Source organism: Macrobrachium nipponense, chromosome 1, assembly GCF_015104395.2.
Source record: "Macrobrachium nipponense isolate FS-2020 chromosome 1, ASM1510439v2, whole genome shotgun sequence".
NCBI classification, from domain to species: domain Eukaryota; kingdom Metazoa; phylum Arthropoda; class Malacostraca; order Decapoda; family Palaemonidae; genus Macrobrachium; species Macrobrachium nipponense.
The window spans coordinates 196,789,819-196,816,541 of record NC_087200.1 but is presented as its reverse complement, the minus strand read 5'-3'; the positions used below and the strand labels follow the sequence as shown (position 1 = coordinate 196,816,541).

General features: G+C 43.8%; 1 protein-coding gene across 3 annotated transcripts in view; it reads left to right on the top strand.

The window, feature by feature from the left end:
- Positions 1 to 26,723, top strand: part of LOC135219992 (uncharacterized) — a 188,853-nt gene that overhangs the window by 74,322 nt on the left and 87,808 nt on the right. For all 3 annotated transcript variants that reach the window (XM_064257272.1, XM_064257273.1, XM_064257274.1), the window contains exons 4-5: positions 1,238 to 1,433; positions 9,634 to 9,838. In XM_064257272.1, the coding sequence (XP_064113342.1) occupies positions 1,238 to 1,433; positions 9,634 to 9,838 (401 nt within the window). The remainder of the gene's footprint in view (positions 1 to 1,237; positions 1,434 to 9,633; positions 9,839 to 26,723) is intronic.

The following is a 26,723-nucleotide window of genomic DNA, read 5'->3' as shown; positions in this document are numbered from 1 at the left end:
TCACAGCTTGTGCAGCAATTTTTGGCCAAGCACAACAGACTCCAGGTCCAGCAGCCACCATATTTTCCAGATCTTACCCCTTGTGACTTTTTCCTCTTTCCAAAAATCAAATCCCCTTTGAAAGGAAGATTATTTCAGGACGTTGAGGAGATTCAAGTGATGCAACGAGGTAGTTGCTGATTATCCCAGAAAATGAGTTCCAAGAATGCCTCCTTCAAGGGAAATAGCGTTGGATAAAATGTGTGGCTTCCGAAGGGGACTACTTCAAAGGAAACTAAATGCTAAAATAGTACGTGTTGTGGTTTTATTTTTAAGCAACAGTCCTGATGTTTTATGATCACACCTCGTAGCTGCAGGTCATGTTATTCCCCCTCATTCTCTTAATTGGAGTGCAATGTGATTAGCTGGAGTTCCTTGCTTCGATATTCTGGATGAAGAATAAGTGCTTCAGCCTGCTATTGATCCAGTCCTTTGGCCATCAGACTATCAATTTACTTAAAAGGTACTAGTCTACTTCATGAACCCTTTGGTAGGCTTCAGGACTCCTGGGCTTTCGCAGGTATTTAGTAGTTCGCTGGCTCCAAGACCCTGAGATTCAGTGCCTGATTAGCAGTCAAGTCTCCCCTCCTAAAATACAGCTACTTAGGCAGTCATAAAGTGATGGGTTTTCGGTGCCAAAAAAATACAGATTTTTGCTTACAAAAGTGATTATTTTGGTACAAATCCATCACTTGAACAGAGAAGATGTAGAGTGGTCAGACAACACATATAAATATTTTCTGAGGACTTTAGGAACAATGATATGTTGACAGCCAGCTGAGTGCTTATCTGGAAGGGGAACTGGTGTGCTTGAAGGGCTCACAAAGTGCAGGGTTTTTAGCACAAAAACAAAGAATTATTTCAAGTTGTATATTGTGCAATAGTATGTTAAAACTTAATGGGTGGGAAGTAATGTACTTACAAACTGAATCCAGAAAGGAAAGTAAGTTATCATTAGTAACCTTTGCATAGTATTTAAAGGCAAGTGGCATCTTTCAACCAGGTTTCTTATTTATTTTGAAAATGTTGAAATATACCAGGGTTTTCATTGGAAGCAGTTGCTCTTGTATTTTATTTGATGTAGGGAAGTATTTGAAATTAGAACTTTTATTTTTATACAAAAGTAATAATAAGATGTACATATATAAGGTAACTAACTTAATGCCTAATTTATTAGAATTTCTCAACTATTTTTCAGACACGAAGCCCGAGAAATTATTCGTAATGCCACACAGGCATCTGAACATGATCGAGTACTATTTGTTGGAAGTGGAGCAACTGGTGCCATTCATAAGTTAATACATGGCTTAAGGATTCAGGAATCTCCAGTTGTTATCGTTGATCCTTTCTCTCATCATTCAACTATTTTACCCTGGAGAGAAATAGGGGCAAAGGTAATCTAACTTCTCAGTAAACTTTCATTTTGCAGTGGAAGAATTCAGAAATATTAAAGTGGTGAAATGCATGCTTCATGTATTCAGCCATCTGTTTCTATTTTATATTTATTTTTTTTTGTGTGTGACATATGGTACTAAAAATTCAACTTCAATATGAAATTTTTATAATATAAAAGTAGCACTATCAAACAAACCTTTCTGTCTTAATTACTATTAATTCAGTGCCAATTTGTGAAGTCTTGAAGACAAAAGAAGCAAAATAACTAGAAATAAATGTTGATGCCTTGGCACCTTTGGCCCATGGGTTGGTAGTAACTTACATCTTAATTCTTTCATGTAAAGTTTGTTACACAGCAAGGATTGTAAAGTTTTTATTAGTTTCATGACAGACCCATCAATCGAGGATAAAAAGTAATCACTAGCTACAGTGATTGTCCAAGGGTTGAGTAAACTCTCACCCTGAGAGTAAACTAATAGCATATATACTTCTATTACCTATGCAAAAGGCTCAGAGATCAGCTAGCCATTCAAGTAGAATGGATCAACTACTTAACCATGTTCATAGATGAATGATGAATAAATAAGGGTGATGATAGGAGGATGAGGAAGATTGCCCTGGACATGGAAGAAGTGTGTTGGCATATCTGAGAAAGGTTACTGATAGAAATAGTGATAAGGTAGAGGGAAGAGTTACAGAGGGTATTGGGGACGGAATAGCTTGGGAACCAAGATGCCAACAGAAGTATGAGGGTGAAGTAATATTTTGTACACATACATATTTAGAAAACAGGTTAAGAGATCAACTAAGCATTCAAGTGAGATGGTGTAGCATGTAACCACTGAAGACTACATCTCCAAGGGGGGATAATGAATGAGCAAGGGCAATGGAAGATGTGTGGTGGGATGTTCAAGAAGGGTTACAGAAAAGAGAAACATGATGGAATGAAGAGATGCTGAGGGCAACTGAAGGAAACTTTGGGTAATAACAAACAGGGAATCTGTTAAATAGGTTAGTTGGAAGAAGAGGAGTGAGGCCAAGAAGCAGGTGTTAAGAGCAAAGAAAAGTTAGAGAGGAACTGAATCTTGACACAGCAGACAAAAAATTGGTTGGAAAGCAAAGTAGGAGATGAAAGATAGAAAGTATATGGATAGACCAAAGTATCCATAAAGAAAAAAGTGGAGAAATTAAAAAAGAAGGTATAGAAATATGTATACTGTAATTGAATAGTGTAGTCACAGATTTGAGTTTTTTCCAAGTGAAGAGAATAAATATAAAATTGAGGTTGATATGATAAAGATACCAATATCGTATGTGACATCTGAATAGATGAGGAGAACCCTTAAGAAGTTGAAGTGGTAAGGCTCCAGAATATTAAGAATAACTTGTAATTTGTGAGCAATACTTGGAAAACTAGGCATTGAAGAGGTACTTTATTATATGAAAATATAAAGATGTAGCCATGAGAATGAGAACTATGCAAAAGAAATGTTTCTGCACTACATTGTGTAAACTACAAAGTAGTAAGACTGGTGAAGGATGATTTAAGGGTCTCAAAACATGTATAGGAAGAAAAAAGTTGAGAAAACTGTAAAAAATAAAACTTGCAACTGTAGGGATTATCTGTACACCAAGCAACCAAACTATCAATATGACTACCTTACTCACCTGTATCAGACCAGTCCAGCGAATGACATGTCTATTCCTCAACCTGCCCGTAGGAAGAGGGAAAGGAACAAGAGAAAGAAAGAGACCAGCCAACTCACTCATTATCTCATCCACACAATCATCTTGGGTAAGATAGTACAAATGTGCCCTGTTAAGGGCAACGATGAGTTTCACAATCTGTTGGGCAGCCACCACAGGACCTAGGAGAAACGTGTCCATAGATCTGTGGGCAAATCTTTAAGATAGAAAGAGGTGAATGTGGACTGGCGTATCCAAGTACCAGCGCTCAGAACTCCATGAACAGCCAAATTCTTCTTAAAAGCCAGAGAGGGACCAATACCCCTAACGTGGTGCTCTAGCCTGCAGAGACGTGGCGGCGGAATCATCAAGATTTAAGTATGCCTGTCTGATAGCTTCATGTATCCAAAAAGAGATTGTATTCTTGGACACCTCTTTCTCCTTATGACCCGTGCCAAGAAAAAGCCTATGACAACCTGGCCTAAGATGTCGTGTCCTTTTAAGATAGCAAGGCAGAGCCCTGACAGGGCATAGCAAAAGCTCTTGAGAATCACCGCCCACAAAGTCATCCAGTGACAGAATGGAAAAGGAGGTGAGCCTATCATCCTGCACCGAGGGATTCTGGGTCTTAGCCACGAATTCCAGGACAAATTCAAAGGACACTGACCTCTAACCCCCTGGTGTGCTTCACATCATAGCTCAGGGCATGTAGCTCCCCCACTCTCTTCAAAGACGCCAGTGCCAAGAGGAAAACCGTTTTGCATGTCAAGTTCCTGTCTGATGAACGACGTAAAGGCTCATAAGAAGCTTTAGTGAAACTTCTCAAGACCAAGGAAACATCCCCCGTTGGGGGCTTGAGCTCTCTAGGAGAACATGACTGCTCAAACCCCTTAACTAGCAAGGAGAGTTCCCAGGGTGAGATGTCGATACCTCTAAGACATAACACTAAACTCAGGGCAGCCCTGTAGCCTTTAATTTCAGAAACAGACAAACTTTCTCATCCCTGAGGAAGACCAAAAAGTCTGCTATGTGCTGAATAGAGGTTCTGAGTGGAGAAAAACCCCGTTTGCGACACCAATCACAGTAAATCACCCATTTGCCTTGGTAAATGGCAGAGGTAGACTTTCTGGGACTGCTGGACATATGTCCTGCTGTCCTCTGAGAAAAGCCTCTCTCTTGGAGGAGATATTTGATAGCTTCCAACCGTGAAGAGACAGGGATTCTACTGACTGGTGGAATCTTTCCATGTGTGGCTGACAAAGAAGATGCCAGCAGGGGGGAATCTCCCTCGGCACCTCCGACAACGACAGCAGATCTGGAAACCATTCTGCCTGCAGCCACAGAAGGGCTATCAAAATCATCCTGAGACTCTATGAACTCATCAACCTGTTCAGGACTTGATGGATCAAACAAAACAGAGGGAAGGCATACACCTCCAGGTTGTCCCAGGGATGTTGGAACGCGTCCTCTGCTAACGCCAGAGGATCCGGAACCACTGAACAAAATATCTCCAGTTTTCTGTTGAACCGGGTCGCAAAGAGGTCCAGCATGGGTCTCCCCCAAACCTGGAAGAGCCTGTCTGCCACGGCCTGATGAAGAGACCATTCTGTGCCTAGGATCTGATCCCGATGACTGAGCTTGTCTGCGACCACATTCCTCCTGCCTGGGATATACCTGGCTGAGAGCTCTACCAAATTGCTGACCGCCCACTGGTGACCCTCGACTGTCAAGGTGTGAAATTGATGTGAAACCAGCCCCCACCTGCTTGTTCACATAAGTGATCACTGTGGTGTTGTCCAACATGAGAACTTCAGAATGTTGATATGCTGCTGTTTGTCCTCCAAATTCCAAATGCCAAAATAATGAGGCCACTTAAATGAGCACCCCAACTTGTGAGGGAGGCATCTGAAAACAGAAGGAAGTCCGGTGGAGAGAACGCAGAGAAACACCCTTCAAGAGATTCCAGTCGTCCGACCACCAACAAAGGTCTTCTCTCACTTCCAGGGGCAAAGGAACTCTTATTAGGGGCAAGTCCCCTGCTGGAGACCAGAATTCCCTGTCTCCATCGCAGAGACAAAAGATGAAGTCGCCCATGAGGGACCAGCTTCTCCAGGGAAGACAAAATTCCCAGAAGAACCTGCCACTGATGAGCTGATTGATGTGGTTGTGATAGGAAGTCACACGCCACTACAGTGGACTCCCTGTATTCGCGGACTCTGACATTCGTGAATTTCTCTCTGGAATGTTTCCCCACATTATTCGTGGAATATTCGCATATTCGCAGTATTTTTCTATGAGAAATATCCACAAATTCCTGGGGTTTTTTTATCAGTTTCATCATAAAATGTACTTTTTGTGATAAAACTATTAAAAAAATTAAGTATAAACATTTTTAGTGGGTTTTTCTTGAGTTTTAACTAACAAAATAGGCTGTTTTTAGCATTTTATAGGGGTTCCAACTATTCGCGGGTTCTAACTATTCACGGGGGGTCTGGTACGCATCCCCCGCGAATATGGGGGGACCACTGTAATCACAACCTCTCCAACCTCTGATCCGATAGGAAAACTTTTGAGACTGCCGTATCAATGACCATGCCCAGATAAAGAATCCTTTGACTGGGTACGAGTTTTGATTTCTCTTGGTTTACCACGATGCCTAGTTCCAGACAAAACTGAAGCAGACGATCTCTGTCCTGCAGCAGCTTCTCTCTGGAACCTGCTAAGACCAACCAATTGTCAAGGTACCTCAGCAAACGGATCCCCTGAGCATGGGCCCAACTTGAGATGAGAGAGAAGACCCTTGTGAACACCTGAGGGGCTGTGGTCAACTCGAAGCACAGGACTTTTGAACTCGAAGAACTTGTCCCCAAGAGAGAAGCGAAGGAACTTCCTGGATGACGGATGAATAGGGATCTGGAAATATGTGTCCATTAAATCTGTCAGCAGCATGAAGTAGCTTTCCCTCACAGCTGCCAACACTGATTGCGGGGTCTCCATCTTGAACTTCATCTTCCTGATGAAATGATTCAAGGTGGATAAGTCAGTCACAAGTCTCCATCCCCCTGATGCCTTGGGCACCAAGAGGATGTGACTGTAAAACCATGGAGAGGGACACACCACTCCTTCTATTGCACCTTTGTCCAGCATCTTCTGCACTTCCTCTCGAAGAGCCAAGAACTTTGGAGAATCTAGGGGATACACCCGCCTGAGCAGAGGTTTGTCCGAGAGCTAGGGAGAGAAGTCGAATGGTAGTATAGATACCCCACCTGAAGGACATCTACTATACCCACTTCTCTGCCCCATAACTCTGCCCCTTGGCCCACTGGCCTGCCAGACGTCCCCCAACCCGTGGCAAAGGAGAGGGGGAGGTGCCCAACCTATTGACGAACCCCCTTATTTCTGGCCCTGGAGCCCCTTCTTGACCTGTAAGAGCGGGACTGAAAGGGATGTTGGTCCTCTGACCTAGGCTGGGATGAACTCCTAGACGACCTACCAGGCGACAATCTCCGTGATTGCTGCTGTGCAGGGGGAGGAGGAGGAGGGGCAGGACGTCTTTGAGAGACTGACTTCAACACAGCCTGGTGCACTAACCTGTCATTTGTGTCAGCCCAGCGTCGGTCTATCGCATCTTCCAGCTCAGTCTGAGGGAACAGGAACTGAGATTCTAAAAGATCCCCATTCCTTAGCGCCAACAAGGACTCAGGGTCAACTGATCTTGCTATCCTGGACAAAGCCGCATCTCTTCCGATCAGAAGAAGATTAGACCACAAATTGATGCTGAGGTGTGCGAGATACGAGAACGCCTTGCCCCCATATTGCAACAAACTGGCAAGAGAAGAAGCACTCACCAACCCCTCTGGGGACCTGTCAGATGCAATCTTGGCAATGACCATCGACCAGAAGTCCAACCATGACACAGTCTGTAACATGGAGGCTGCCATATTCTCCAAAGCTGAGTCATCCTGCGGAGACAAGGAAGGCGCCGCTGACCTCACCTGCTCCAAAGTCAACGCTGGCTTCAGACGTATGATATCCGGGTTAAGATGATGAGACAACAAGTAGGCTAGGCAGAGTTCATAGTATAATACTTTTTATGTCTTGTGAGTGGAGGGGAAAGCAACTTGGAAGAACCCCTTGACCGAAGAGACGGTAGGATATAGCATAGCCTCAGCAAGGCTTCCAAGCAAGGAGTGAGAGACGACTGAGCCTGAGTCCTACTCTCCAAATTGTTGAACCCACGTATGAGATTGACAACTTCGGTAAAGGAAAACGAAAACTCTTGTGTGTCTCCTTCCTCCTGCTCCGGCAACGGAGACCAATGATGAAAAGAAGATGCAGGCTTATCCAACACGCCTTCCTTGTGTAGACCAACAGTAGACCCAGCAGCCGAAAAACCCGAAGCGCCAGCCGACCTGTCTGGACTGGAGCCAAGCGCCAACTCCTGCAACAAAACAACCACAACACCAGGAACATTACTACGCACGCTCCCCGGAGCAGACGCATGTACATGCGACGGCGAAGTGTCTCAAACACTTGACAAAGAATGAGAATTCCCTGGAGTCGAACCTCGGACAGCAGCAAGGGGAGGGGGAGACGAACACTCTGGCTGCACTATTTTCCGCGTTCACAACATTTGATCTCTTCATAGGCACCTTGAGATCCTTATGACGATGAATAGGCCCTGGTGCCGAAGAAGCGGAAGAATCAGCAACATGCACACGCACGTGCGAGGTTGCAACACACTTGCAACTCGAAGCAGAGGACGATGCAGCCACTGCAGATTGCACAGGGGATGAAACACTAACACTCTCAGGAACAAGGGTGTGCTGCTCCTCACTCGTAGACGAAAAAAAAGCAAAGTCCTTAACCCTCCAACGCTTGATACGTTGATGCGGCAGAGACAGCACTGACTCCTTACACATCCTCTTGGCAGGAGGAGGGGACGACGCAACACGCTTGCTCCCAGTCTTCCCAATCGATATGGCAGCAAACCTTTCTTCCAAAACAGAGTCCAATCTCTTAAGAACTGCTTGACATAAAGCCTCAGACGGATTCGCAAGAGAGAGCGCAGACAACAGGGAAGGAAGATGGAGCATACTTGATTGCAGCAATGACATTATGGGAGCAAACGAGGATGAACAGAAGTGCGAGGCAGCGCAGCGGCCCCAACCGACGACGCCGACATCACAAAGGCATGACAACATTAGTATCCTGGATTGTGATTGCAGCAGAAGACGAAGCATCGGGGTGAGGAGATGAAAACCCTTCCCATGAAAGAAGGGTAGAAATTCTATGATGCTCCTTCTTACTATAAAATAACTTCCACTGCTCTCTAGGCCACATATGACATTCTGGGCAGGATTCGTTATGTTACAAACATTAGCACAACACCTACTGCATGTGGAGTGTGGATCTGTCGTTGAAGAAGCCAGGAAACATATACATTGGTGAGGCCAAGAAGGAGCAGAAGAAGCCATAATACAAGCGCATACACACAGAGAACACAAGCGATAACGGACAACGAACCGGGTAAAAGACTGAGAGAGGGCAACCCCGACTCTCACCCAGGCGGTTAAGAAAAAGACTGAACGCGGTGGTGTGGGTGCATGGTCTTTGACCAGTTTTCACCCAATATACACACGCATTGCCAGATCTCACAAGATTCCTTGCTTTTCATCTGCGATTTAACCGGATCCAGCTAGGCGCTAGAAAATTAAACTATTTATACAACAAAATCATATTTTTTGATTAACAGTCTTTTGTGATCCTGATTCCTACTCAGTGATCAGGATTACAAAGGATTGCATATTAATCAAAATACTGTACATGGTTTTGTTGTGTAAAGTGCTTTCATGGAGTTTTTCAGCTTCATAGAACAATGCTCAGTTACAGTAAATGTCATTCTTGTCATAACTATGTTTATTCAGTTAATTTTCAAGAATGCTTGCCATTTAGTGAAGGGGTGAAAAGAAATAAAAAGATTTTTTTAATTTCCCATATTATTCATCTTACATTTGATTGTTCATTACTATTTAATTTGCTCAGTCATACATTTTCTTCATTTGGTAACTTCTTTTACTTCATTCTGCATTAATTGCTCATAATTTTTTGTTCTTTAAGTAATCATAAATAGAGAAAACAGAAATAAGAAATACAATATGTTTGCATATAGTATATTAACCCATCACAGATCATTATTTCAACAAAGTAGTTCATTTTCAGACATTTATTTTTACTTGATAAACTAAGGTAAGAAATAGATTATTAGTCTGACTATTTTAATAGTACTGTATTAAAATGAACTCTGGTATTGCTTGATAGACTAATTCTGTATGTAGTATCTTTGTCAACTATGTATTTGTTTTCCATAATTGAATTTTATATATAAGTGTATATAGAAGTTTTTTATTTTCAAAACTGAAGTTATATTCTAAATGTTGTCATAAGTTTTTCATCTAAAAACTTCATTTTATAATTTTTGGTGATTAATAGGATGTATTTCTGTTGAAATAGGTTATCAGAATACGTGAAAATTCTGTAGGTGACATAGACCTTGATCACCTTGAGGAAACATTGAAACACCACCAGGGCGCTCGACATCTCATTGGCTGTTTCACAGCTGCAAGTAATGTAACAGGTGTTGTTGTGGATGACATTCAAATAACAACACTTTTGCATAAGTATGGTGCTCTTGCATTCTGGGATTATGCTACTGCTGGTAAGTGTGTTTAATTGCAAACTCTTTTTGTTCCTACATGATATTTGTACAAACCTTCGGTCCTTTACAATAGAAATTCCTGAAGGGGGCCAGGCGGCTAATGCCATTTTTTAAGGACAGGACTTTGATATTCATACCACTTAACCCTTAAATGCCGAAACAGTATTTTAAAAATCGTCTCCTGTATGCCGGCGGCGTTCCTGAGTGAGCACCAAAGCGGAAAAATTTTTTTTTTATGTCCGCACGTTATGAATTCATGCATCATTTTGTGATAATATTTTCTCTGTGTTGCCTTGATCATTTTACAATGTGTTATATAACAAAATGATCGCAATTTAGTGTACAATACAACGAAAAAAATTAACTCGTTAGCTTTAACCATTTTGCTCACAGTGCAATTTGTATACAATTATAGGTGAAATTTTTTTTTTCGCTGTCATATATCCCAATATTTATATATGATAATGATATTATTTTTCATTTCTGATGGTTGCATACTAAACTTCAGGCAATGACACAAAAAGGAGCCAATAATGAACTCTTAATCTTGAAAACTAAGCGTGCTGTGATTTTTTGAAAAAAAAATGTTTTCAAAAGTTCACCGTAAATCGAAATATTGTGCTAGAGACTTCCCGTTTTTGCAAAATGAAGGTAATTGATTGAATATTACTAGACTGTAAGTGTTGTAGCTTACAATTGCAGTTTTTGACCATTTTGGTCGAGTTAAAGTTGACCGAAGGAAGAATTTTTTCTATATATCGTTATTTATATGAAAATATTTCAAAACTGATAAAAGCTACAACTATGGATTGTTTTTTTGTTGTATTCTACATGAAATTGCGCACATTTTCATATTTAAAACTTTATGTAACGGCTAATTTAAAATGATGCAAACATTACGACAACCGGACGAAGAGTTACCGTGTGGACATAAGGAAAAAGTTTATTTCATAAATTCACCATAAATCGAAATATTGTGTTAGAGACTTCCAATTTATTGCAAAATAAAGGTAAAATGATTGAATATTACTAGACTGTAATAGTTTTAGCTTACAATTGCTTTTTTTTACCATTTCGGTCAAGTCAAAGTTGACGGAAGGTTGAAATTTTGCCACTTATAGTTATTTATATGAAAATATTTCAAAACTGATTAAAGCTACAACCATGGGTTGTTTATTCTTGTATTCTACATGAAATTGCACACATTTTCATATATAAAACTTTATGTAACGGCTAATTTAAAATGGTGCAAACATTACGACAATCGAACGAAAAAATGTCTGATTTTTTCAGAAGAGTTACCGTGCAGACGTAAGGAAATTTTTTTTTTTCTCATAAATTCACCATAAATCAAAATATTGTGCTAGAGACTTCCAATTTGTTGCAAAATAAAGGTAAATGATTGAATATTACTAGAATGTAAGAGTTTTAGCTTACAATTGCGTTTTTTACCATTTCGGTCGAGTCAAAGTTGACTGAAGGTTGAAATTTTGGCACTTATTGTTATTTATATGAAAATATTTCAAAACTGATAAAAGCTACAACCATGAGTTGTTTTTGTTGTATTCTACATGAAATTGCGCACATTTCCATATATAAAAGTTTATGTAACGACTAATTTAAAATGGTGCAAACATTACAACAATTGGACAAAAAAAATTTATGATTTTTTCAGAAGAGTTACCGTGCGGACGTAAGGAAAAAGTTTTTTCATAAATTCACCATAAATCAAAATATTGTGCTAGAGACTTCCAATTTGTTCCAAAATAAAGGTAAATGATTGAATATTACTAGAATATAAGAGTTTTAGCTTATAATTGCGTTTTTCGACCATTTCGGTAGAGTCAATGTTGACCAAAGGTTGAAATTTTGGCACTTATCATTATTTATATGAAAATATTTCAAAATTGATAAAAGTTACAACCATGAGTTGTTTTTTTGTTGTAGTCTACATGAAATTGCGCACATTTTCATATATAATACTCCATGTAACGGCTAATATAAAATGGTGCAAAAAAGGGATTTTGACGTAAGGAAAAATCTATTTCTGGGCGATTGGCTCGTGTCGCCAGCGAAATATCCTTTAATCTATTATTTCTAGGGTAAATGTACTAACACATACCAGAGAATAAATAAATAAAGAAAAAGGTCAGTATAACTGACTCGCTCACCCTCCCAGAGAGTGTCGGTATGAACACTATGGCGAGTGAGACCACTACCACGAGCCAAATGCCAATAGAATTCTCCCACTACAAAATCCCCCAAGAGGGGAGCCGACCCACAGATTGGGCAGCACCTACTACTACTACTCCATCCCATGCTGCCGACTGCTGCGCCTCTGGTGGCCATCCTGAAGTTAGCAGACAATCTTGGCGATGGGATGGGTAGGGCGGGATTTCGCTGCGACACAGAACCAATCGCCCCCAGAAATAGATTTTTCCTTACGTCAAAAATCCCTTTTCTGGGCTCAGCTCGTGTCGCTGCGCGAATCGGACCAGAGAATAGCACAAGATTGTAAAGAAATTCAACAAAATATAAAGAGGTCTCAAATAAAAGATAAAATAAAAATAAATCAATATAATTGCTAATAAAGATACATATACACAGTGATACAAATAGAAATATTACTTAATTTATACTTAATGCTAATAATATTTCTTAACTTAAGGTAATATACATATATACAGGAGAAATATCATATATGTACAACAATGGTATCTGTGTAAAGCTATGTATCAAAACAATCTAAAGCAATTAACATAAAAGTTGAATAAAACAAACTCAACAATAATAAAATATAAAGGAATGTATATGACTTAATATACAAAACCCGTAACCATTATAATAAGATGTATCTCCTAGCATAAAAATAAGGAGATGACATCCACGAGATCAGTAATCATCACAAATGTGAGTGTCCCTAGCAAAAAAATAAGGGACACCCACTATATCATCATCAAAGCAGCTAAGACACAAGGTGACCGTAAATGAACAAGGCAGGAATAGACGAACTGTTGGGTGAGGCAGGTAGAAAGGAGGACTGGATCTTCTACTAAGGATTAGTCAGAGTCAGGGGAAACTATGTTACCCGCTGCAACTGCTGAAAATTTCAGGGCTTCCAAAGACTTTAAGTAATGACGTTTGAACACTGTCGGCGATTTCCATCCAGTATACTTTTTCAACTCATCGAAGTTCATATGTTGGAAATAGTTAATTGAGGTGGCTACTGCCCTGACATCATGTGCTTTTGGGAAAGAGTCAGGATTGGCTTGTTTAATGAAGTACAGGATTTGTTGCCTGATGCCTTTAATAGATAAAGTACCACCTTTTTCTCTCCTAAAGAGAGGACCCGATGAGGATGAGGAGGTCCTAGATAGAAAGGCTCGTAAAGCTGAAAACTGGGCAAAGAGATATAAAATCTTGTGGAAGGGGTAGTACCTTCCATGTTCCTCACCTCATCAAAGGATCTTCATTCTTAGCTAAAAAGCTACGTTCCGGTGAAAGTAGCACTTCCCCTGTGGGAAGGAACTGAATATGATCGCCGGATCTCTGGGGATAAAGCCGACAGTTCTGAAATTCTAGCTCCTGAGGCCAAGCTTAATAAAAATAGGGTTTTTCTTAAAAGCATTATAAACGAGCATGTGTCATTATTGGTTTCTGAAGCCAGTTTTAGAACATCGTTTAAGAACCATGATACTGACGTAGGCCTTACAGAAGGTCTAAGTCTAGCACAGGCCTTGGGAATAGACGAGAAGTAGGAATCTGTCAAGTCTATGTTGAACCCAAATTGAAAAATCTTTTTCAAGGCTGACTTGTTTGTCGTAATTGTGCTAGCTGCTAAGCCTTTTTCAAATAAGGATCTGAAAAAGGATATAGCTGAATTGATTGTCATGATCTTAATATCTGATTCTTTCAGGAAGGTTGCTAACTTTTTGACAGCAGCATCATACTGTCTCAAAGTTGAATCTCTCTTATCTGATTCCAAGAAGAGAATATTCTGAGGATCAATATTCGCATCCCTTTTCGCTGCAAACTTCATGAGATCCATAAAGTTAGGGTTTTGAGAATCCCTGAGGAAGCGAACACAGTCTTCGTTTGTACTGACTGGGAGAGCTTGGGATTGGGGATCCGAAGAGGGCGGAGACCCAGTTCCAGGATGAGAGGGTTACCAATTGCTCTTCGGCCAGTCTGGGGCTACTAGAGCCACTTGACCCTTGAATGTCCTGAGTTTGTTTAACACTTTCATGAGAAGATTCACCGGAGGAAAGACATAAATCTTCTCCCAGTTGTTCCAGTCTAGAGCCAGGGCGTCCGTGGCATAGGCCAGAGGGTCCAGGTTGGGGGCCACATAACACGGAGTTTGTGGTTCGCTTGGGATGCGAAGAGATCTACCTGTAGACCTGGAACTCTCTGAAGAATCCATTGGAACGAACTGTTGTCCAGTGACCATTCCGACTCTAGAGGTACTGAATCGGGATAGAGCATCTGCTATGACGTTTCTCACTCCAGCTATATGGTGGAGGAGAGATGCCAACTGAACTTGTCCGCCAGGGAGAATATGGCTACCATGACATGATTTAGATGACGTGACTTGGAGCCTCCTCTGTTTATACAATGTACTACCAATGCGCTGTCCAGGACTAGCTTTATGTGGGAGTACTTTGGCGGACGTAACCTTTTTAGAGTCAAGAACAGTGCCATTGCCTCCAGTACATTTATATGGAACTGACGGAACTGAGGTGACCACGTTTCCTTGAACCTTTTTTGAACTGGGAATATCCTCCCCAACCGCTTAATGAAGCGTCTGTGTGGATAGTGATCCCTGGAGGAGGAAACTGAAGGGGCACTGACACCGATAGGTTCTTGACTTTCGCCCACGGCCGAAGTCGATTCTTTAGAATCAGAGGGACTGAGGACAATTTGTCCCTGGACCTGACATTTGCTCGTGAGCGCCAGATTCTGGTTAGGTCTTTCAGTTTGGCTTTCATTAGGATGTTCGTCACTGATGCAAACTGGAGAGAACCCAGGATCCTTTCCTGAGATCTTCTTGAAGCCAGTTTGTGACTCAGAAATTGCTTGACTGACTTCGCTATTTTCCTTCCTCTTGGACGATGGAATCGACAGAGTATGGGAGGATAGATTCCATTGAATGCCTAGCCACTGAAAGTTTGACTCTGGAGTGAGTCTTGACTTGGTCCTGTTTATCTTGAAGCCTAGATATTCCAGGAACTGAATCACTTTCAGTGTTGCTTTGTTGCATTCCTCGACTGTTGAAGCCCAGATCAACCAATCGTCGAGATACGCTACTACCATAACCCCTTGCGATCTGATTTGTTGAACAACTACTTCCGCCAGCTTCGTAAACACTCTGGGTGCTACGTTGAGCCCGAAAGGAACTACCTTGAAGGAGAATGTCTGGTCTCCTATCTTGAAGCCCAGATAAGGACGGAAGTGTCTTGCAATAGGGATATGATAGTAAGCGTCTGTAAGATCGATAGAGGTGGTGACGGCCCCACGGGGAAGTAAGGTCCGCACCTGCGAGATCGTGAGCATCTTGAACTTGTCGCAGCGAATGGCTAAGTTTAAGCGGGACAAGTCTAAGATTACTCTTCTTTTTTGTGAGCCTTTCTTTGGCACGCTGAACAAGCGACCTTGAAATTTTAATCTTTTGACTCTCGCTATAGCTCCTTTCTGAAGGAGGTCCTCCGCATACTCCGTCAGTTCCTTGGAAGGAAGTTGACGGAAAGGCCTGGATGGGGGTGGGTTCGTTAACCAGCTCCAACCCAGGCCTTTTGACACAATGCTCTGAGCCCACTTGCTGAAGTTCCACCGGTGGCGAAAGTGAAACAGCCTCCCTCCTACCTGAAGTTCTTCATTGGGGTTCTGGTAACCTCCTCGGCCTCCTCTGAAGTGTTTTCCCCTATTAAAGGGACCTCCCGATCCTCTCCCACGAAAGGAACGCTTACCTCTGCCTCCCTTACCCGAGCGGTCATACTTCTGTGGAAGATTGACTCTCGAAGGCTTGATTGTAAGCTGGAGAGATGGCGTAAGAGGTGGAGGGCTGAGGCTGAGGGAGATCACGTAAATTGGCTGTGATTGAGCCTTTGAAGTGGAAGGTTGGGCTGTTTGCCACTAAGGGAACCGCCGGGAACTTGCTGAGAAAAGCGTGGCTGCTATTTCTGGTAGGGCTGGAAACGCCTGGGTTTCCTTTGCCCCTTACCTCTAGCTGCTAGATCTTGCCTCCTCTTAGCCGTAAGACCCCAACGGTCCTTAAGGCTCTGGTTCAACCTCGTAGCCTCTGACTGGACTTCCTTCACCATCGCTTCTGGGAAGAGATCTGCTCCCCAGATGCTCGACGCGAGTAACCTATTCGGCTCATGCCGAATGGTTGCTTCTTGTAGGACATGCTTCCTACAATTCGTCCTAGCAGTGGCAAACTAAAGTCAATAAACATATTGACTGGTAACCGTTTGAGTCAGGGATTTGGTCATAAGTTTGAAAAAAGCGGCTCTGAACCATAGGCTATGGTGGCCAACCTCGGTCTAGCCATAGAATTAATCGATCTGGCTAACCGCGATTTGGCGTCAAATTCAGCCTGAATAAGGCTATCTGGAAGCCTGGGTAGCTTTTCACCAAACTGCTCCATAGCACAGTCCGGTTTGAGTTTTGCCAGCTGAGAAGGTGTTAGGTAAGTCTTCCCACAATTCTCCGGCTGAAGGAAGTAACGGAGATGATAGGATCTGTCTTCCTTCAGTTGAGGCATGGGGTCCCCCTTCTGGGCCGCTGGAATGGTAGACGTCGCGATCTTTGTCAGGAAAGGGAGTGGGGTACTCTCATCCATCGAAAGATCGTAAACGGACTCTTGAAAGGTTGGATTTTCGTATTGGAACAATCCATGTCCTCTAAACACCTGAGCCATTCTCTCTGAGCCTGGTCACGTGAATAGAGGACTGTCTCCTTTGGTACCCTATCATCTCGAATCATGGCTGAGGCGGTGAGCCTTGCGTAGCCGATGAACGGAGGCTGAAGGTCTTCCGGGGTAGAACTCGAAGTCCTCTATCCTTCGAGTTCCAAATTCCGGTATAGAAATGAGTCCGTCTTGGAAGGGGGCGTATGACGCTACTCTCCAAGGGTTGTTCATCGAGAACGGAGGTAGAGAGTCATACGGGGGAAGCTGGGCTCCACCTGTATTGAAAGGTGGAGGAGAGGCTAGAGGAGCTTGGCTCAGTCCGGCTATATGGAGTCTTGAGAAGTAATCCTATCCGACAACCGAGAGATCATTTGTTCCATGCTACTCTTCAGAGACCCAACCAAGGCAGGTCGCCCACCTGTTGTAACAGGCCAGCATTGGAGTCCAAAGCCGGAGCTGCTGCGGAGGTGAGGTGGAGGGGTGGCTCTGAATTGGAACCAAGGGTAGCGGAACCGACGACTCTGCCGGAGTGTGAGATCTCTCTCTGGAGGATTTACTCCTCGAGGACTTAGAGCCGGACCCAGAAGCTTTAGATCTGTCTGCTCCGGGATTCCTAGCCGGAGACTTACGAGAGGAGGATGACGCCGAAGCCGTCTTCTTAGACGACGACGACGTCTTTGTCAAGGATTTCACTGCTTGACCCTTGACCTTGGGTCTAACCAGAAGCGTCAGGATGAGTATACAATTCATCACCCGTAAAGCCTTGGAAGGATGGAGAGGTTGCAGGAGTAGAAGAAACAGTTACGCCCAAGGGTATCCCTTGGGTGTCCCACCTTACCTACCTCGACCAACAGGTCGTCTACACCTACCATAGGTTCTACATTAATATCCAACGTCGCGACTTCCTGAGGAGATGTCCTGGCCTTGGTCAGTCAATGAGGCAGCCAGCTGTTGGTGGATGGAAGGGCGATAGTCCGGGGCCGCCTCTACTGTCGACGTATCCTGTCGCCTTTGCCTCCGGGAAGATTAGTACCGCCAACCTTTTCTCCAGGATGTTAGGGCATACCCTTGGCGGCGTTCTTCCCGAAACCGCCGACCCAGGCCCGCAGGGTAGCCAGTGCGGTATCCCTCACTGCCGGGCGCCTGGAAGAGAGAGGGTATTGATTAGATTTAAGAATAACTTAAAACTAAAGCTAACTTAAAGCATAACTTAAAATTATAGGGGCTATAAGGCCCCTTGAATTTTCCTTAAGTTAGAGTGATTGATGAAAACTTAAGCACTATAACAGATGCGGACCAGCTACCGGAGATGGAATACTTACCCCGTCTAAAAGCTGGCTCACCAGATCATAACATATGGTACACGTCTCATGGTACCAGACCTGGATGTCCCCGTTGCGGAGTACGCGCATGGAGCATGGGACCGGCAAAACTTCGTTGTCCACACGGGTCCTGAAGTGTGGCGGCGCATCCCGGATGCTCACAGTTGGTGGTCTGTAAGTGGAAAGACACATGAGTATCTTAAAGAATATCACTTACAGGCTAAAGGACAGAAGAACTCCGTTGCATGCCGGAGCTCGGAAAAAATTCGGGCATAGCCCCTCCCTTACTCGCCTGAATAGGCTATAAACCCCGGAGGTATCCGGTGAAAAAGAAGGGAGGGGGAATGGTTTAAGGTACTTAAAATAAACTTAACATCTTAAACCTAAAAGCTCGAACGTACCGGACTAAGTCCAGTGGCGTGGGCGGAGTGATAAACTCAGTGGAAACGGAGGAGGTTTAGAAAAAAGGGACCGAACTGTATGTTCCGGTCCACCCCATGGGGTAGACTTAGCACCTTTCCGCTAGATGCCAGGCCTCCGGTGGTAAAGGAGCCCTGGTAAGGTGGGAAAGAGCAGGGGCATACAGACTCGGGCTAGTAACGGAGCGACGGAGTAGTAATGGAGAGGGGGAAAGGCCAGTCCCCCCCACCTTACCATCCGACCGGACCGAGAGCCGGAGAGGTCGAGTCCAGTCTGGGTCTGTCCCGTCCCTCTACCCCCTCCGCCTGGGGGGAGAGAGGGAGGCAGGCTCGGGTATGCGGAGCGAGCATGGGCAGGCCTAGCCACCCCCCCCGACCCTATGGAAGAGCGGGAGGGGGGAAAGGTGACTGGACAGGCGTCTGGCTGCCTCGTGATCACATAGTGACCACGGGGCGATAAGAAACAACAACTAAGCCTAAAACATAACCAACTGATCAGCGAGATGTATCGGGAAGAAAACACCAGCTGACAAGCGGGTAACATAAAGGCCCAATAGGCCATGACCTAGGCTAAGCGAGCCAGATGCCTAACTAACCTAACAATAACACATAGAATAATAAAATGAATAATAAAATGGAAGAAAGAAAAACAAAATAGTAGGAGAAAAAAATCCAGGAGTGTACGACTAACCCGAAGGCAAGTCTACCACTCAAAGCTAGCCGAGGCCGATACTAAGAGCCGTGGCTAGGGTCTGGATGGAAGAGCCTACATAAGGTAAAAGACATGCATGCATGACAAAACCGTGTAGACCTTACCCATAAACAAAGCGGATAATAAAATAGAGCGTACAAAGACAGGGGATGTTCTGTATTCCCTTGTGGCGACCCAGAACGGACCCATCACGAGGCAGAACCATGCTGCCATGCTTCCGACCTAGAGATCGTATTTATACCTAAAAAACGGCAATACGTACGGCTCCCCACAGGGCCGGAAAAAACCAAAGTATAACAATAAGAAACACTGAGTACTTAACTTAGCTGCTGCGATGGCTGCACGCTCCATGGTAATAAAAATCCAAAAGAAAGGGCACAAAAACACAGAGAACGAAAATGGCTCGTGTGTATCGTATGCGCTAACTGAAAAGGTATTGGCCACCAGAGGCGCAGCAGTCGGCAGCATGGGATGGAGTAGTAGTAGTAGGTGCTGCCCAATCTGTGGGTCGGCTCCCCTCTTGGGGGATTTTTGTAGTGGGAGAATTCTATTGGCATTTGGCTCGTGGTAGTGGTCACACTCGTCCCATTAAGTGGTTCATTTTTAACCGGAACCACTTTCTCTGGGGAGTGGGTGAGCGAGGTTTCAGTTATTACTGGGGGGGACCTTTTTTCTTTATTTATTTATTCTCTGGTATGTGTTAGTACATTTACCCTAGAAATAATAAAGGATATTTCGCGCAGCGACACGAGCTGAGCCCAGAAATTATGTTAAAGTGACAAAATAATTTCTGAGATATGTCGCTGATGCTTTTTAGTGCAAGAAGAAAGAAATTCGCGCTTGCGCGCCTGGGTAACAATTGTAAACAAAAGAACGCCTTGATCCGTGAGCTCCCAGCCAATCCCCCAAGCGGCGCTGTGATTCAAACAAAAGTTTTTGCCTAGTAGGCCTATAACTATTTTTCCGCGAATTTCTAAAAAAACTTTTTTATATCGACGTATATACGTCCAGTCAGCACCCAACAGAGAATTTATATCGATGTTTAATACGTCCAATCGGCATTAAAGGGTTAATAAGGTGACTTGGAACATCTCCAAACTGCATATGATTTTTGCCTCTGACCTTCCGTTTTGTGACGCCAGGCAGATTTATCCCAAAAATAACAATTTTTCAAATTCTATCTCCTCCCTTGATATTTAATATTAAGACCTGGGATTACTACCATATATAGACCTGATGTAGACCTCCAATCGAATGAGAAGTTTTTTCTAAAAGTCATTGTTTTGCTAGATATGAATTTTTCATTATGGTAAGAAAATAAACCCTATAAATCAGGAAAAAACTTTATAAAAAAAGATAAAACAAAAATTGGAAAAAAGGGCTTGATTTGATTGTTCTATAATGTCTTTCTAAGTTGTATACCAAATTCCATTGTTATAGCTTTAAAACTAAGTGAGAAGATAGATTTTGAAGGTCAATAACTATAGTTTTGAGATACGGGCATTCAAAGTTTTCCTTTGTATTTTTATAAAGACAATGTTAATAAATAATGAATATTATGAATGTATATTTCTTTTTTGTGTATTAATAAACCAAAACTATTTTATTTATCATAATTTAATTATAAATGATGATCCCTTTGCTCATATATCGTAGCCTGGGGCACTACGTCAGGCAAAACGGGGCACTCCCTCCTACGCAACTCTCTCTCTCCTTCACTAACTTGGCTTATTCCAGCGAAATTTCTTCTTCTGTATGTTAGCGAGATGTTTTCCTTGTATTTTCCTCTTTGGCATGATGACTTGCCGAAACAAAGATAAATAAACGTAAATGCAAGAGAATGTCAGAGGTGAAACTCGAAGATGTACTCTCTTTTTACAGACAATTTAATAAATTATGATTATTATGAATTTCATATTCTTTTCTGGGTATTAATAAACCAAAACTATGTTATTTATCATAAATGAAGATCCATTTGCTCAAAGATCGTAGCCTGGGACAGTGTGACGTGTGCGTCAGGCAAGATGGGGGCGTTACTTACTTCGGAACCCTCTCTCTCTCTCTCTCTCTCTCTCTCTCTCTCTCTCTCTCTCTCTCTCTCTCTCTTTCTCTCTTTCTCTTGACTAACTACGCTAATATCGCATATATTATGATATTCTGTAATCATATTTGAGCGATTTTTCTTCATTTGTATGTTAGCAAGATGTTTTCCATGTCTTTTCCTCATTGGCATGATGAAATTCTTGCCAAAACATAGATAAACACGTAAAAGCAAGCGAATGTCAGAGGTGAAACTCGAACGTATAGACTACCTGAGGTTTGTGCTTGCACTGAATCATGGTTGAACTTGGTAGCTGACTGACTTCCTTCTGCGACTCATTGAATCTCTACAGATGCCATTTCTCACAATTTCTTTGACAATAATTATCAAAATTTACGATAACAGAAGAAATATTGCATTTTTATGCATGACACTTACCTGGCAGGTATATATATAGCTTATTCTCTCTTGTCGCACTGGCAGAATTTCAAAACTCGCGGCAACCGCTAGTACATTGGTAGTTCAGGTGATGGCCACCCCATTCCCGTGGTGCTGGTGCTCGGAACCATTCCCGTTTTCCTCAGATTTTCTCTGCCAGCCGAACCGGCAACATCGTTGTTGGTTCTCTGATAGAATTTCCTACTCGTTGACTGACTTTTTGGATATTGGTATCGTATTCACGAAGTTAGCTTGGCAATCGCAATTGATCTTGCATTAGTATGTCTGATTCAGGGAGTATGTTTAGAGTTTGTGTGAAAGAAGGGTGTAAAGTGAGACTGCCGAAATTATCGGTAGATCCCCATACTGTATGTAAGAAGTGTCAAGAGTTTGTATGTATGTGGGACAATAGGTGCAATGAATGTGAGTGTCTGAATGAGAAAGAGTGGAAGGCTCTTGTTAAGTATGTAGAGAGACTAGAAAAAGATCGGGTGAGAAGATCAGTTTCTAGAAGTGAGAGATCTGGTTCTTCGAGGTAAAAACTGTGAATGAATCTTTGCCTGTGTCTTCTCCAGCTCATTCACATGTAGATGTAGCACCTTCCCCTCAGGTTTCTCCTGCGCCCGTTGCTGTATCTGAGGATACTACTGATCCGCAAATTGTGAAAGTGTTCGCTGCCCAAGCCCTGCGTCCATGGGAGATCAGATTAAACGGTTAACGGACAAAGTGGAAGTGTTTAATGACAGTGTGGAGGGGGCGCCTGATCGTCCCTCTCGTGCTCCTAGACCTAGACCTCTGTCAAGCTCCCAGACCCAGGGAAGGGGAAGGCATGTCGAACAGTCGAAGGGAGGCGAGAGGGGGTGTAACTCTCGATCAGTCGTCCCTTCAGGCAGTCCTGTTGTTGCGTCCCAGGCTGCAGCAGTACGCCATAGGAAAGGCGATACTGGGAAGTGCATTTATTCTTCGGATAGTTCGGCTTCAGGAAGGAGTAGGCGTTTTGTGGAAGTATCGCGTCCTCTCAAGAGATCATACATGCCGACCTCGTCACAGGATGAAAGGGTTTTTGAACAAGAGGGTTGGAGTAGCCCGAGATTTTTTCATCGGATGATGAGGAAGCAATCCCTATCAAGAGGAAGAGGATTTCTCGTCCTTTAGATGTGATAGCTGTGCGGGGAGCGGTGTTTCCCCTATTAGAGAAACTCCGCTGCGTAGACGTCAGGATCGCTCGCCTCTACGTTTTAGCCCCAGTGCGTCCTCGATTTCTCTCCGCCTCAGAGTCTCGTCAGGAAGCGGAGACTAAGGAAGTTCTGCGGGACATGCAGGAGAGATTGGCAGTGATTGTTAAATCCTGGGAAAAGCCGAACAACCTTCGGCCTAGACGTAAGGACTCGTCTCTCCCAGTTAAGTCCTCCAAGAGGTACGCAGGACGTACAGTTGCCTCCTCATTCTCAGGCGGGGATCTTCCGCGTAACCCAGGACGCAGTTGTGGTCCATATAGGAAGGACGAATCTCCGACACCGCAGGACGCAAGAGGAAGAGTGATGGACGCATGGTGGACGCAAAAGTTACAGAGGACGCCAGGACGCAGGGCAGCAGCATGTGGAAACATCTTCCCGACAAGGAACGAGAAGGGTTTTGCAAGGAGGCAGTTCCGCATTCGCTCTCCAGGCAAACTGTGGATAAGGATCCCGCTATGGATTGTCATCAGGATCTTGGATTTCAGGATATTTCTTCTCAGGAGGAAGACTTTGTTGAGTTTTCGGAAGAGGACAAGAATGTGGAAGCTCCTTCCTTGGACTACAAGAAGCTAACCGAGTGCCTCCTTTCATTGTTTGAAGGAGATTTTCAACCTTCAGCCCTGCTATCTCCTCTATCTCAATTCTCGAAGACGAAAGCACCCAAGAAATCTTCTTTTTTGAAAATGACCTTGTCGATTTCAGCGAAGAAAGCCCTTCAACGTATTAATGAGTGGTTGAAGGAGAAGAGAGAGTCGGGGAAGACTTCTTTTGCTTTCCCTCCTGCCAAATTGGCTTCGAAGTCTGGTGTTTGGTATGCTACGGGGGAAAGTCTTGGCCTGGGAGTTCCTGCCTCCTCCCAGGGAGACTTTTCTAATATAGTGGACAGCTCCCGTAGGCATGCCTTACACGCAGCCAAAGTGTGGTGGACTTCTTCAGAGTTCGATCATTTGCTAAAGGGTATTTATCGGACTTTTGAAGTTTTTAATTTTCTCGATTGATCGTTGGGTGCATTGGCTCGGACTTCGGAGATGGGAGATTCTTCAGACTCGGATTTACCTAGAAGCATCATGTCCTGTATGGATAAAGCCTTGAGGGATGGAGCTAATGAACTTGCTTCACTGTTTACAGCAGGTGTTTTAAAGAAAAGGTATCTATTGTGCTCGTTCGCTACGAAAGGAGTCTCGAATGCGCAAAAGTCGGAGTTGATGTTCTCCCCACTTTCAGGACAGCTTTTTCCACAGGACATCATTAAGGATATCGCACTTTCCCTTACTCAGAAGGCTACACAGGACCTGCTGACGTCTTCAGTAAGGAAGCATTTACCCTCAAAGGTAGTGAAGAAGACACTGAAGGAAACAAGGACAGCACAGCAGCCCTTTTGGGGTAGGACTTTTTCCCGACCAGCCTTTAGAGGGAAAAGAGTTCCGGCCAAAAGAGGTTCGAAAACCTCAACCAAACAATGAGTTAGAAGTCCTCCAGACGTGTGTTGGGGCCAGACTTTTAGACTTCTGGGAAGTCTGGCAAAGCAGAGGAGCGGATCCTTGGTCTGTAAGTGTAGCGAAGGAAGGCTACAAGATCCCCTTCCTGAAGAAACCACCTCTCGCTACAGCTCCGAGAGCCCTAGGGTCTCATTACATCGATTTAGAGAAGAGAGAGGCTCTTTGGCATCAAGTTGTCAGTATGTTAGAGAAGGGAGCCATAGAACCTGTTCTGGATCACGAATCCCCAGGTTTTTACAACCGTCTTTTTCTGGTACCAAAGTCATCAGGAGGTTGGAGGCCCGCCAGTACTGGACGTAAGTCAACTAAACTTGTTCGTAGAAAAGAGCCTAAGTTTACGATGGAGACGAACGATCGTTACTGGCAGCGGTACGTCCAGGGGACTGGATTGTAACGCTGGGACCTTCAGGATGCGTATTTCCATATTCCGATTCATCCAAGGTCCAGGAAATATTTGAGATTCGTGATCCAGGACAAGATATATCAATTCAGAGCCCTTTGCTTTGGGCTTTGCACGGCCCCTCAAATCTTTACAAGGATGATGGCGAACGTGGCGAAGTGGCTTCATCTGTTAGGAGTCAGAGTCTCTCTCTACTTGGACGTTTGGCTCATAAGAGCACAATCAAAGCAGCAATGTCTGGAGGACACGGACCTCACATTGGATTTAACAAAGCAGCTGGGTTCTGATGTGAACCTGAAAAAAGTCACATCTGATCCCCACACAGGAGCTAGTTTATTTGGGGATTCTGATATCCTCAGTGACTTTTCGGGGTTTTCCATCACCCGAAAGGCAGACCATGTGCCTTCGGAAAGTGCAAGAATTCCTATCGAAAGACCAATGCTCATTGAGAGAGTGGATGAGCCTGCTGGGGACACTCTCTTCGTTAGAGCGGTTCATTTCCCTAGGGAGACTTCACATGAGGCCCTTACAGTTCTTTCTGAACGAAGTCTGGCCAAGAAGATCGCAACCAGATTCCTTCCTGTTTCCAATTCCTTTAAAGATAAAGGAGGAATTAAAGTGGTGGCTAGCCCCGGGAAGGTTAGCAGAGGGTACGTCACTCCAGCAGAGGAACCCAGACCTGATTTATTTATTTTTCCGGGGGGGGACGCGAGGGTCAAGGACGGGGCAGGGCTGGGGAGCGACGCTGGGCCCTTCAGAGAGGTAGTCAATGGCCTTTGGAACGAAGAAGAGAAAGCTTGGCACATAAACAGGAAGGAACTGATGGCGATTTTCTTGGCTCTGAAAGCGTTCAGACCGTGGATCAGCGGCAAAGTGGTGCAGATCAACGCGGACAATACCACAGCTCTGGCATACATACGCAAACAAGGAGGGACCCACTCGTTTACTCTTTGCAACTTGGCGAAGGAGATTCTTCTGTGGTCAGAGAGAGAAAACGTCACCCTGCTCACCAGGTTCATTCAAGGGGAGAAGAACGTCAGAGCGGACCTGTTGAGCAGGGAGGGACAAGTGCTTTCGACGGAGTGGATCTTGCATCATCAAGTATGCCAGAGGCTGTGGAAGCTTTGGGGCAGGCCAGTGGTGGATCTTTTCGCTACCGCAGCGACGAAGAGGTTACCGAATTACTGTTCTCCAGTCCCGGACCCTCTTGCAGTCGCAGTAGATGCCTTCCTACTAGATTGGACGGGGCTAGACATGTACGCATTTCCCCCGTTCAAGATTTTAGGAAGGGTAATGAAGAACGCATTTCCCCCGTTCAAGATTTTAGGAAGGGTAATGAAGAAATTCAGAGAAAGTCAAGGAACAAGGCTGACTCTAATAGCTCCATACTGGCCGGCCCAAACGTGGTTCACAGAGGTACTGGAATGGACAGTGGATTCTCCGAGAAGTCTACCCACGGAGAGTAGATCTTCTCAAACAACCCCACTTCGACAGGTTCCACAAGAAACACCCTCGCTCTGGGTCTGACTGCATTCAGACTATCGAAAGACTTGTCAGAGCGAGGGGGTTTTCTAGAGAAGCAGCGAAGGCAGTTGCGAGAGCACGAAGACCTTCAACTATCAAAGTGTACCAGTCGAAGTGGGAGAACTTCCGTAAATGGTGTAAAAATCGGAAGATTTCTTCATCCAGTACCTCTGTGACCCAAATTGCAGATTTCCTTCTGTATCTGAAGAAGGAAGTGGGTTTGGCAAATCAAACCATTAAAGGTTATAAATGTATGTGTCTGCAGTGTTTACAGGCAGAGGATTAGATCTGTCCAATGACGCAGATCTTAGAGATCTTCTCAGATCTTTTAATACGAAGAAGGATCGACATTGCAGAGCTCCTTCTTGGAATCTTGAAGTCG